The sequence below is a fragment of the Excalfactoria chinensis genome, chromosome 13 (genome assembly GCF_039878825.1).
Source record: "Excalfactoria chinensis isolate bCotChi1 chromosome 13, bCotChi1.hap2, whole genome shotgun sequence".
NCBI classification, from domain to species: domain Eukaryota; kingdom Metazoa; phylum Chordata; class Aves; order Galliformes; family Phasianidae; genus Excalfactoria; species Excalfactoria chinensis.
This window is the reverse complement of record NC_092837.1, coordinates 4,624,864-4,638,103: the sequence shown is the minus strand read 5'-3', so window position 1 is coordinate 4,638,103 and position 13,240 is coordinate 4,624,864. Positions and strand designations below refer to the sequence as shown.

General features: G+C 43.2%; 1 protein-coding gene across 2 annotated transcripts in view; it reads left to right on the top strand.

The window, feature by feature from the left end:
• ADAMTS2 (ADAM metallopeptidase with thrombospondin type 1 motif 2) overlaps positions 1-13,240 on the top strand; it is a 166,443-nt gene that overhangs the window by 128,913 nt on the left and 24,290 nt on the right. For both annotated transcript variants that reach the window (XR_011905182.1, XM_072348099.1), the window contains exons 6-10: positions 4,624-4,780; positions 5,638-5,743; positions 7,113-7,256; positions 8,828-8,960; positions 10,347-10,460. Coding sequence is in view for 1 of the 2 variants with exons in the window: in XM_072348099.1 (XP_072204200.1) it covers positions 4,624-4,780; positions 5,638-5,743; positions 7,113-7,256; positions 8,828-8,960; positions 10,347-10,460 (654 nt within the window). In the remaining variant the exon portion in view is untranslated. The remainder of the gene's footprint in view (positions 1-4,623; positions 4,781-5,637; positions 5,744-7,112; positions 7,257-8,827; positions 8,961-10,346; positions 10,461-13,240) is intronic.

Below are 13,240 nucleotides of genomic sequence, written 5' to 3'. Positions count from 1 at the left end.
TGTCAGCAAGCACAGTGATCCCTGCTCATCAGAACCACTGCAAAGCTGTACTCAGCTGTTGCAAATGGCAGATAATTAAAGAACTTGGTTAATGAAAGCTGCCACTGTATGGGTGATTACCAGTGTGTTGGGTTTCTTTACATGTACTGGCAAGCTGATGGCTCTAGAAAAGTTTGGGTAGAATATAGACTAAATTTGCAGTTTTCTTCAGTGAAAGCCTTGTGTTTAAATTTCTTAAAGGATTTTTATTCAATGTCTTTCTCAGTTTCTGAATTCCTCCCAAAAGTATTTGAAGGGCTTTGCAGTACAGATTGACTTGTTCTTTGGTGTCTTAATAACAGAGGACTGAACATCACACTGATAACACCCTGAAGGACAAGGCAAATAGCAAAGAAGGCTCAAAGACATCTGGACCTATGTAGCAATGACTTTAGAATCATTTCTTACTGCCCTTCTTTTACTCCTTGTACTAATGGTTGTTGCAACTCATTCCTCTTCTACTTGTGGTTATTTCCTGCCACCTTTCTCTAAAAGGAAGGGGAGTAGGAAAGATGTGAATCCAGAATCAGAAAAGAAGGCAACTGGAAGGCATCAGCAGATGCTGGGTTTTTGAGAGCAAGGATCCTGGCTGTCTTTTGAGGGCAGACCATCCTCACAGCCCTCTGTGGTGTCTCCCCACATGGTGCTCCCAGCCAAGGCTTTGCCATTTCTCAGCAAACACATCTATCTGTTTCCACCAGCAGCTCTCTGAAATGCCCGTGGATCTTTTGCTTTTCTTGCAGTAAGAAGGAAAGTTTCTCTTTCCACTGGCAGCTTTCCTGCTGATCAGCTGAGTAATGCTCTCCATAGGCCCGCTGTCCTCTTTGGAAAGAGGTCCTTCCCGGCCAGCTGTGGGCTCGCGTGTTCCTGGCAGTGCAGACCCACTGTGGGCCAACAGTAACACCTCCACCTCCTCTGCACAGCCAGCCTGCTGCCCCCAGACTGTTCGCTGTGTGACAGAGAGGGAATTTTGCTATAACTGCAATCCTTATTGCTGCACGCTCTTCATCTCTTTTGCTCTTTTTCCCTCACTTTGTCGGTTTAATAAGAGGTTGGGATTTTCTAAGTTTGATGAAAGCTCCCCACTGACTTCCAAGAGAATGTATTATCAAGCGTTACCTAATATCTCTGCAAGAGAAAATTCGTGGAGGACTCCCTTCCAAAACATACTGCATTTGCCCTTGTTAGCTGTGCCTCGTCCCATGGTTTCCTACACACCTTTCTTGCAGGACAGCAGCACTTATCTTTGAAGGCAGGGAGGCTGAGCAAGAGAAAAGAATTATTGTGGAGCCACATCTGTCTCAGGAAATCTCTGATCCAGAAACCACTGGACAATTGGAGGTTATATAGGGCAAGTATCAAACTCTGCCTGGGTCCTGTCAGTATCCTCCCTAGGCATCCTGTCATCTGCCATCAGGGGAGGGCATGGCTTCCATGGGCCTTAGACCTGAATCTGCATAACTGTGAAACACAGTGGGGATTAATTAGATCCTAAATCAGTGTTTCCTCACCTATACAATATTTCCTACTCTGGGATCACACCAATTCCAAATGAAACGTGACTCAAGACGGTGCAGGGAGATTCAACTACAAACAGTGATATTCCATTTATCCATTGCCATCAGCTGCTAGTGTTGGATAAAAGAATAGTGAACTGTTGTTTATTTGAGAATTCATGAGCATGGGAAGATCCCCCTATGTGCCAAGGCTACTGTTAGTACTGCTGGAGCCATTCTCATTTGGAAGCCTTTGACAAATTGCAGAAAATAGGAATTCAGGTGAAAATTTGCTAGCAACTGAGTGGATGTCTCTTTTTAGGCATCTGTATTACAGTGAAGAGAGATTGAAGATTAGTGAAGAAATGATATTAATCATTAGTTTTTTGACAGCACCTCCTACTGATGTTGGAGCGAGACTTGCTGCTCATATATACCTAAAAGAATGGATTTCCTAATGGGTGCCTCATTTCCTAGTTTAAAGTAGGCAAGTCAGTTTTACACATGTCACATTTCTAATGTAGAAATCGTGTCATTGGAAAAGAAGTGGGGCTGTCAGCTGAAACACATTTACAGAACTGAGTGTTCTGTTTCCCTTTTTATGCTGGAGGGTTTTCCTTCAGTTTGCTTGGTGTGTTAGTTGCAACAGCGACAAAGAAAGGCACAGTTTTTGACGTTAGCCAGTCGCTTCTCCTTTCATTTGCTGGAAGAGAAACTCTAAAATCTCTGTTATTGTAAATAGGCATTGAGATGCTCTTGGCCTAAGGCAGTGATTTTGCTCTCCAGAGTGGGTTTCTGTATACAAAGAAAACTGCTGTCAACTTATGCCAAATGCCAACGCAGTGCCCAAACCAGCAGGCTGATCTCTAGCAGACTGTCTTCATCAGAAGAAGGCTCAAGAAGTCCTGCTGTTAATTCATACCACAGCTTTGTGTTTGTACTGAGATTCATTGGCAAAGGTTGCTGTTGAGGAGGTAGGGAGGAGATGACTCAAGACAGAAGAAAACTGTGAAGTGGTTATTCAGAAATTACTGCCTTTCTTATGCTCCTCGCTTGTTTGCTGATCATGCAGAGATTTCTTTGTAAATACTGAGATAACCTCAAACGAAGCACATGTTGATCATTTATGCTTTTTGTTTATTCTCTGATCAGCCTTATGAAATGAAAATACTTTCCTTTTGTGGAAGGTATAGAAAGAGATCATTGTGAGACAGAGAATTACAGTTCACTTTGTAAATGATTTTTCAGTCATACACACGGCTTAAATTTTTTCACCTTCACGTTACAATGCTCTGTGCTTTTTGAATCTTGTAGTGAGATTTCTCACTGGGCTTCCTAATGGGACAGATTTCTCTTCTGAAGCTTAGCAGAAATGAGATCAAGGTGGAGAAGTTAAATCTTTTTTTCTTAACCCACTGGTAGGTGCTTCCCCAGCCCTCACTGTCGGTCACACTTAGTTTAGCTGAACTGGGTTTCTGCTGGAAGAGCCGGGACTTTGCCTTGTGTTAGTCACTCAGAGTTTGTTCATGTCTGTTCTAAAAAACACATGAAGACGCAGCGAAGGCGTTGCTACTCTCTCACCATTTCAGCATGGTTATTATTCTGTTTCCAAGGGAATTATGGCTGGAAGCAGCATGATCCATCCTGGGATTATATTACAACCTTTTCATTCCAAAGTGGTATCAGAATCCAAACTGTACCTCTGTTTGGTTTATTAATTTGTTTTTCTGAACATTTGCAGAACTGTAATATCCCATTTTTGCCAAAGTCAGACCTCAGTTTGGCAGGCTTTTCTTTTATCAACTCCAGTTGTTCTTCCACAACCCTTGGAGGATTTTCTTTTTCATGCAGTCAATACTGTGTGTACTCCATCACGCATTCAATTAGAGGGCATGTCAAACACATTTCTATTTAAACAGGATCTACGTTACTTTTCTCTTATTTCTGGCCCGGGCTATTTTTGCTGTAAACTATGTATCTGAGAATTAGAAATGCTTACAGTACAGTATGGTGTCCACATTGTAGTGGTTTGTGTTTTGATTACAGTATTGTCATGGTAGTGTAATTTTTGTAAATGAAAAGCCAGGGTTTGCATATGTAGTTCTTACAAGTCCTGGAAGGCCTGGAGTGGGTCAATTAGTCATATATTATAAAGCATCCCACGTACAGTGCACTTTTTAAAGTCTAGCGCACAACGTTAATGAGAGTTAGCTGGAAATTTTTCAGTACTATTTGTTGGGGGGGGGGGGGAAGAAGGTAAATGCAGTAGGTGGATTTTAAAACACCCATTTCTTTCTCATTTGAGGGAATTGTCCTTTGCACTCACCTAACACACATCAGCGCATTCAAGTCAGCCAAGTCATGACAGCAACAGTGACGTAATGTGTGGCTTGTAGGCAGAACAAAGGTGTAACCAGATTGGGAAGATGAGTCTACTTTCTGAATGATTGTGAAATACAGAACGGGTTAAAGAAAACGTGCTTTAAATACAGTCTTTGGGAACATCTGTTTCTCAAAGTTATGACTCAAGTACAGCTGGACAAAGTACACTCAGTGTTTGCTCTCAGTAGAGTGGTGTTCAGAACTCTTGAGTGCTTGGCAAAAGTGGCTGATGAGCCAAGGCTGGGTGATGGCAGTCTGCCCTTGCTACAGCTGGTGGGCTCTGTCATCCCTGCAGTAGGTTCGGCTCTGCTGGCCCAACATCTCTGCTGATCCGGTAGGGATCCCATCCTGCTAGGTTGGAAACAGTACATTTAGGCTTGAAGTGGTGTCAGCTGGTGCCAGGATGGCATAGAGATTTTAATGCACGTTACACAATGCAATATTGAAAATACCTGTTGTTTTTTTTTCATCTCGTTGTGTCTTACACCTTATGGAAATGTCACAGAAATCATTTTCAATCTAACTGTGAATGTTAACTATTTTCTTATTTCTTGTCCCAGTCAAATTTGTATGTAGAACAAAATCATCTCTTTATTTAGAGTTTTAATGGAAGTGGCAAATTTGTTCAAGTGCTTGAACAGGCTGGGGAAGAATTGCCCCAGCGCAGTAAATAATTATTGCTGTCTTTTCTTCTGGGCATGCTCAGTCCATGAGTCTGATAGAGATTGGGAACCCTTCGCAAAGTCTGGAGAACGTGTGTCGTTGGGCGTACTTGCAACAGAAGCCAGACACTGGGCATGCAGAGTATCACGACCACGCAATCTTCCTCACAAGGCAGGATTTTGGTCCGTCTGGCATGCAGGGTAAGACATGCATTGGGTTTTGTTTGATGAATGGCAGGACTTCTGGGCAGCATTTGTGTTTATCACTGTGCAGAGCTAATCATGTAGTTTGTGTATATTTTGCTTAGTTTTATTCAACACTTTCTTTCCCCAAATGCTCTGCATATGGCCGTGTTCAGTTGTAACTGTTTCATGTATTGCATCCTTTCTAACTGATGGGATTACTTATCGGATTGTTTCTTTGCTCTAGCTGAAGCCAAGCAAATGAGATCCCTATGTAAACAACCCTGAAAATGCTCAAAGATAAGGAATAGATTTTGTGTATACAAAGTTGTTGCAGTAAGGATCGCCAAGAAATGCTGTTACCAAAAGGTCTAGAAGAGTAGGACCAAGTGTTGTGCACTTTTTCCTTTCCTTCATGGTTCTCCTTTGTGAGATCAGGTTTGTTCACTGGAGGAGATAAATCTCCTGTTCATTTTGGGTTGGTCAGATCTGCTGTCAGCAGAGGGCTGGGGCTTTGCTCATCTGTTCCTGAGGGCTGTAAATGCACCAAGCTCATGAGCTGCAGCACAGCAGTGCATGGCATCCCTTTCCTCCTTTGCCTTGCGTACTCAGAAGGCAATTGCAGAATGGTCCTAGATGTGATAACAGCCTTCTGACTGAGCTAGGAATATAGTTTTAGTTGGTTAACAGGGTAATCTCATCTGTTCCACGGATGAGAGAGTGCGTTATTAAATGTCTGTAGGCAGAGGTCTCTCTTCATCTGAGAGGACCACCTCAACTGTGTTTATGTCACAAAGGGGATAGCAGTGTTTTCCTGGAGCTTCACATCGCCTTTCCATACTTATTCCTTTTCTGAAACATGGCGTTTCTTACAGGCTATGCTCCAGTCACTGGAATGTGTCATCCTGTTCGAAGCTGCACTCTCAATCATGAAGATGGTTTTTCATCTGCATTCGTGGTGGCTCATGAAACTGGACACGTGTGAGTAGAGTTGTGGACATCCCGTGTCCCACCTTATAGTGTCTTTGATGCTGAGAGATAGATGTGACTTTGGGAAGATTAAGTTTGTGTTAAGAAATCATGTCCAGGATTAGCTCTGGCTTCAGATCTCAGCTCTGTCAAGTCTTTATTTATGATCCTAAGTTTTATATTTAAGTATTTTTCAAATGGAAAAAGGAACTAATACCAAAATACCTCCCAGGACTGCTGTGAAACCAGACTGAGTGATGCTTTATAGTCTCCTGGTGAAAATGTAAAACACTCATTGGGATGAAATATGAATTCTTTAAGTTAATGGAATACATGATGCTCAAGCACAGTCCATATTAATATTTATTCAGCACATCCTGTGTGCTACTGCTGGTAAAGGAGAAAATATTGCATAGAAAAAAAAAAAAAAAGAAATGCTAACCACTGAAATTGCAACGATATAAAAATATAAGAATGTAATCATTTAATGATGTAGCTGTGATTTGGTCTCTCTCAGAGTATTTCAGTTTTGCTGTTTGCAGGGGACACCCACTGACTGCCCATTTTCTCCCACCAACAACACTTCCCAGAAGGCTTTAGCTATTATACGTTCCCTAAGAAAGCCTTCATGTCCTGTTCTGTCTGTTGTTTCAGAAATTATGGAGGGCTTTAAATGAAAAAATCACCAAAGTTCATTGAATCTCACTGTGAATGTATCTAAATTAGGGGCATAGAATCGATGCCCTTCTGGTATTTGGTTCCAGATTTTTTGAATTAGGACTGTGAAGAGTATACTGAGCTTTAGGAGAAAGATCACTTGAGATTGTTTGTGATCCCTGAAATCACATTCAGCCTTAATCTGCTAATTTGGCTTCACTTACACACACAGTGTCCACATTAATCAAACAGTGTGCACAGAAAAACACAATCCAAGATGCACAATGTGGAACTGCTGTGGAGTGGGCAGTAGCAGCAGCTGGTGTGACCAACTTGCAGTGTGTTTTTTTCCCCCACTCGGCTACAATTGTAGATTAATTCAAATTAAGCAATTTCTAAATGGTTCCAGGCAGGAGTATGAGTAAACTTCATTTAATACTCCTGGAGAGAAGACCAGATCCTTAATCCAGAAATAGATTAATTCAGCCATAGTTATTCGGAAACATATACGTACACAAAAGTCCAAAGATGGCATTTGCAATCTGTTTCCAAAGTGGATGTTGAGTTGTGCCATGAAAGTACTTTTAAGGTCCAGTACCCGGGCTGTGGGGTATAACAGTGTGACTGTGGTCACCCACTAGCAGCATTTGGGATACAAGAATGTTTGGTCACTTGGAGTTCGTCTTCAGTGTGACTGTGCTTCCTCTCTCCTGTGCCGGGGCAGTTTAGGCATGGAGCATGACGGCCAAGGAAACAGATGTGGGGATGAGGTCCGCCTGGGGAGCATCATGGCCCCCCTTGTGCAAGCCGCCTTCCACCGCTTCCACTGGTCCCGCTGCAGCCAGCAGGAGCTGAATCGATACCTCCAGTGAGTAGCTGTTCAGCAGCCTCTTTTCTTTGATTAGGAAACATCTAAGAACAATTTTGCTTGTAGCATTTGTGCTTTATTTTTTTATTAGTTACTCAAATGGGGTTGAATAAAACAGAGAAACCCACCCCCAGCCTACTAGGAACCAGATGGCTCCCATGGATCGCAAATAATAAAGCAAATTGTCATTGAGTTTGATTTCAGTTCATCTCGAGAAGCTCTCAGTTCATTTAGTTTACATCTGTATTCATTTCTAGAAAGTTGATAGTGTGTGGGAGACACCGGTACCCACCTCCTTGCTGGCCTTCCTGCCTCCCTCACATAAGCTCTTGCTGCAGGAATGCCTGTGCTGTCTACCTTACAGATACCAGATTTGGCTTCAAGAGCTGTTGGTTGGTTATGATAAAGTCAACAATGAGATGGTGCTCTTTAAAAATGAAATTCTGCCCTTTGTATGTTCTTAGAGGTATTCCAGACCTTCATAGGTTTCTAAAGAAAGAACATGATTGTGGAATGAATTTTTTGGTGGTGTCTTTTTACTTAAATATTCGAAATGTAGAAGCTATTTTATGCTCCAGTTCCTTTAACAGCTCATTCATTTCCCTTGCCTTCTCTTTGGAAGGGATCCTTCCTGCATTAAAGTTGCACCCAGGTTCCCTGACAAACTCTGATATTTATGATCCTGTTTTAGCCCTTATAGAAAAGATCTCCCCCTTATTGGTACATGCAAGAAGGAAAGATGCAGTGAAACTTTAGGATACACAGCGAGAACTGAAAATAAGTAGGAAAGAAGGCAGCAAAATTAACAAAATAAACAAACAAAAGTCAGTCTTTTTGTCACTGTATTATCTTATATAGCTTAGGTGTGGCAATAAGGAAAGGAAGCATTGTGAGAGATGTGTGATTGTTTCAATCAGCAAGATCCTTTAGAGCATTATCTTACATGAAAATCATGTGGCTTAGATGGCTGCTCTGCATTCCTTTAAGTACAGCCATTTTAGAATATCTTATACCAAAGCAGAACTGTGATTTGTTTTGAAGTAAATCTAACCTCAACATTCTGCTTTCAGCTATTGGTATCTTGAGGGCAACCTGAGTGATTGCCAGAATAGAGTTGGGTATGGTGTCCTCCTGTCTGTTAAATAACTTGGAGACAGTTCGGAGTTACTGCCTACTGTGCTTTGATCCTTGGTCTCATGTGGATCCTTCCTTTGGTTCCTTTTTTATTGGAAATCTGGGAACCAACAGGAATTTACCTGCAAGCTGTGTGGGAGTTACAATGGAAAGATTTCCAGACCTTCTCCTACCTCTCCTCTCCCTCTCCCCTCCCCCAAACAAAAACACAAACAAACAAGAAACCAATAACAAAACAAAAAACCAACACAGAATATGTTAGAGGTGGATACAATGTGCTAAAGTTTACATGAGCATAATTGCAACATTAGATAGTCTTCACGACCAGAGTCTGAGAAATAGTAGGCTCTATTTTGTTTGGAGCAAGAAGGTACCGAAACCACAAACACTCTGAGTCTCACAGCCCCATCTGTTGCTGTAATTTTTGCCTGTTGCAGTTCCTATGATTGTCTGCGCGATGATCCCTTCGAACATGACTGGCCTTCCCTTCCGCAGCTGCCAGGAATTCACTACTCCATGAATGAGCAGTGCCGGTTTGATTTTGGTTTGGGCTACATGATGTGCACAGCTGTGAGTACTTAAGTTCAGCCTCTGCTCTTTCTCATCCAGGAGTGTTGTAAGTGTCTCTGAAATGTCCTGAACAGGGACAGCACAGTGAAGCCCACGAGGAAGGATAGTGTGCCCACTTAGCTGTGAGTGAGAAATAACAACTTAATGTTGACAAATATGTTAAGAACCTCTGTGCTTTCTTATAAAAACTGAAAATGGCCTTGCTGTAGAAATGGCCTTGCTGTAGTTTCATGAACACTTCTAGACTGGAAGCAAGCAAGCTTGCTGTACTATGGAGCCTCCTATTGCTGGCAGCTAGTTATTTTGTTACAGAACTCCCACCCCGATGAGGAGATAGATTTGATGTCACATCTTGTAGTGGTAACACAGGGCAGTGAGCTTTTATGTTCCAGTTTTGTGGAAAGCATGATGCATTTTGATGCCTAGCATGTGAAAATAAGCGTGACAACAAAGAGAACAACTTGCAAGGACTCCTGATGCTATGGTTGGCTCTGTTGTACTGGGAAAACAAGAGACAAAGCCCAACTTTATATAAGCAAGGCAAGACTGGTGCTATTTGCAGTGCCTTGCCCTCTGCAGCAGGGCTGTGCCTCCCACCTCCGGCTCCTCAAGCAGGACACAAATATTAAATGGAACGACATGTTTTCAGCTGGTGTGGCAGCTGCTAACACAGAACATTGCTGCTTTCATTCCCATCTGCAGGATTATGTGTGCCGAGCAGTGTCTCCAGATAATGGATGAAAACCTTTTAAGCATCAGCTGTAGTTTTGTGTTTTGACACGTTCCCACTGATGCTGCCGTGGAGGAATGTCCCTGCCAAAGAGGGTCTTTCTTAGGGCTGTTCTCCGGAGCCTGGGAGGCTTTCTGTTCTTTGTTCAGAGCAGCCAAGAGCACGTCCAGACATTATGGTCTATTATATTTTGTGGTGGGTGGCTCTCATTCTCTGCATTACAAGCACTTGTAGTGTAGGTGAAATGATGAGTTACTCATTGGGCCTGAGGTCAGACTTCACCCTCCTGAAAGGAGCAGTTTGCATCCCTCTCCCATGGGAACTCAAGTGTTGTAACTGTAAGAAAAAGCATTGTGTGCCTTATCAGCCAGGGAAGCTGATTTCCCCCTTGCTCAGTCTGCCTTTGGTCACTGGTAACAAGCTCTTTTTGTACAGTGTTATTTCATTGACTACAGGCGGGATCTCACCTCAGAACCACTGATGATTTTTGCAAGTTCAGATGCACTTATTCCACAGTGTTCCTCGGGAAGCAGTGAGCACAGCTGACACTTGAGAGCTAGATAAGGGAACTCCAACCCATTGCTGCACTTTTGCTTGGAGTCCGAAGTCAAAGCTCCATCAAAGCATCACCCACTCTGCTGTTTTTTGTGTTTCAGTTTCGTACGTTTGATCCCTGTAAGCAGCTGTGGTGTAGCCACCCCGAGAACCCCTACTTCTGCAAAACAAAGAAAGGGCCTCCGCTGGACGGGACCATGTGTGCACCAGGAAAGGTGGGAGCGGGCGCTGTGCATGTTGGAGTCTGTGTGTGTGCAGCTGGGGATGTTATCCTTAAAACCAAGCGCAGAAATGGAAGGATTTTCTCTTCCCAATTTGTTTTTAGAAACGTAGGGAATGGAGAATACAGGAGGGAGGGTGTAAAGAGAAAACTTTGTGACTTTTCTTTGTCCCCTCCATAAAGCTTTGGTTGAGGTGTTGTGTTTGTGTCAGTGATGTAATGGTGCCAGTTGGCTTCCATGGCTGAGAGCTGTGAGCTCCTGGAGACTGCAGCCCCACTAAGGCTGCAGTGCTGGCCCCAAGGGAAGGGGTGGATGTGGGGGTTGAGTGAGAGCTGGAGAGAGCCAGCATGACCATGGAGAGGGATGAGCAGCAGAGGAGGGCAGATGTGCGTAGGTGGATTTGCTTGGTGAGAGTCAAGGGAGGAGTGAGGAGCTGTGAAGGAAGGAGCAAGGTGCCAAGGGCTCAGACAGATCCTGCCCTGAAAGGCTCCTCCTGCTCCAGCTCTCAGTTACCCCTCTGCAGAGGTCACACTGTGCTACAGCAGATCTGAACTCCTTTGAAGTCTGTTAGAAATGCCTGCCTTCACTGGGCTGTGGGCGCAGGGTCTGAGGGGAAGGCTTTGTTGCTACTTGGAAGGATGTCTGTAAAACGCAATGGATGACATCATTTATGTGATAAATGAACCGTATTAGCAACTGCTGTTGTGGTTTGAAATGTCTTTTTTGTGAAAGCATAATGTAATGCTAAATTCCTTCCCTAGCAAGCCATGCTTTAAATAAGCCACTCCCTTCTGGTCTTTTGTAAGGTTATTTATCTCATAACACCTCTGTTGTTTGTCTTTGAGAATACTCAGGTTTTTAAATTACAGTACACAATCTCAGGCAGTTTCTTTGAACTCACCTGAGACATTTTTCCACATCTTGATATTTATATTAAATCAACACATGAAAATCCCAGAAAAAACACAACTGTATTCCAGCCTGTCGCTTCCCTGACTTCCCCAAACCATTCATTCATCAGTGTTTGGACAGAAACAAGAATAAAAAAGGGAACTTGCAATCACACAGTTAACGATCAGTCCAGTGCTTCCATTAGAAACACTTTGTCAGGATATTATGCAACTCAGCTGTAACTTTTTTCCTCTGGACTGGAACTTAGGCTCCAAGGCTTCAGCGAGCTGCCCAGACAGCCGGGTTGTAGTTCAGTGGAGATACAAGAGGGGATGTGTGCTTTCCATAGGTGATGGGATGTGACTGCTTTACTCCCAGATTTTTGATAAATGAACTTATTGCAGCCTTCCAGCAGGACCTGAGAAAATGATATCAAATGAAAAGCCTTTAGTTTGATAAGGCCCTGTAGCCTGAGCAATACCTTATGAGAGTGTTACCACAAACTTCTTGCTTCTCAACTCAGCGTTTGACCAGTGTGCTTATTAGGAGCTGAGAGTATTTTAACAGAGGCACATCATATCAGTCCTTTTCCATTTTTTCCTTTCCTTTTCATCTGTGCCTTTGATTTGGCCTTTCTCTGTTCACTGTCTTCATCAATTTGGATAGAACCAGAGGCTCTTAGCAGAAAGCAACGTGACTAAAACACACTGCCTGCAGTTGGGTTGCAATGTGGCAGTCTTCTCCAAGAAGCATCTCTCATGCTGAATAAGGAAGGCAAAAATAACTTGAAACGCAGGCCACTATTTAAGGCCAGTGCCAGAACAAAGCAATACAAACATAAGCAATCAGAGATGGTGATTCAAAGAGATCCATTTGACTCCTGCCTTAGGGGCATGCAGTTTTCATGATTTCATACCACTGATTCCCAGTGCCTGTTTTAAGCTGAGGCCAATCAGATCAGTGCTGATGCGTTGAAGAAATATCCCAGCTTTGCAGCAGCTGAGATGTCCCAGTGCCAGAAATAGAAGCAATGTTTGGGAGAGTGAAAAGGCTCACGGAGCTCAGGTGTTTGCCCTGAGCCTGCTGCTCAGATGGCCAAGAGCTGATGGCTTTGCCAAACTCAACAGATGCTATTGAGGAGGACCAAGTCCAGCTGCCTCCTTCCTCTCTGGTGGTCCAGGGCCAAGAACACCTATGGCAGATGGGAGATCTGTAGCACATTGTCAGCAGCCACCCTGAGAAGGACCACGTCTCTGTGTGCCCTGCCAGTGTTGGAGAGAGGGACTGCAGCTTAGAAGTGGAAGGGAAATTAGACTTCATAGTGCCAAATATATGCATGTATATGCATGCATACACACATATAGATGTGCACTTAATGTATGTAAATATTTGTAAGATTTTCTCTGCATGTGTTCATTTGAATTAAGTTGCCAAAAGAATGACATTCTGCTATTGAAGAAGATTTTTTTAAGTGAGTTTCCTTGTACAAATGGAGACATTATGTTAATTGGCAGCAGTCTAATAGTTTGGTGGGTTTAGTGATAGAAATGTATAGTATTCTCCTAAGGCTTTCCATCCAGAGGAGGAAACTTCTATTTTAGTGGGATTTTAAAGGAAATAGAATGCTTTTTGTAGCTCTCAACCCAGTGTTTTATGTGGGTTGAGAGGGGAAGGACAGGATGGATTTCCTGAAGCTTCAGTGATGCAGCACCTTGCACTTCTGAGCAGCCACGTTAGCTCCAATGAAATGACTGCTGTGTGTGAAGAGCAGCATGTGGGTAGAGGAGTCTGAACGTGGAACCAGAGATGCTCTGTGAGTCGCCGTGCTTAAACATACAGACAAGAGGTAACCATGCAAAGCTTAACTGCACAGCATTCTGCAG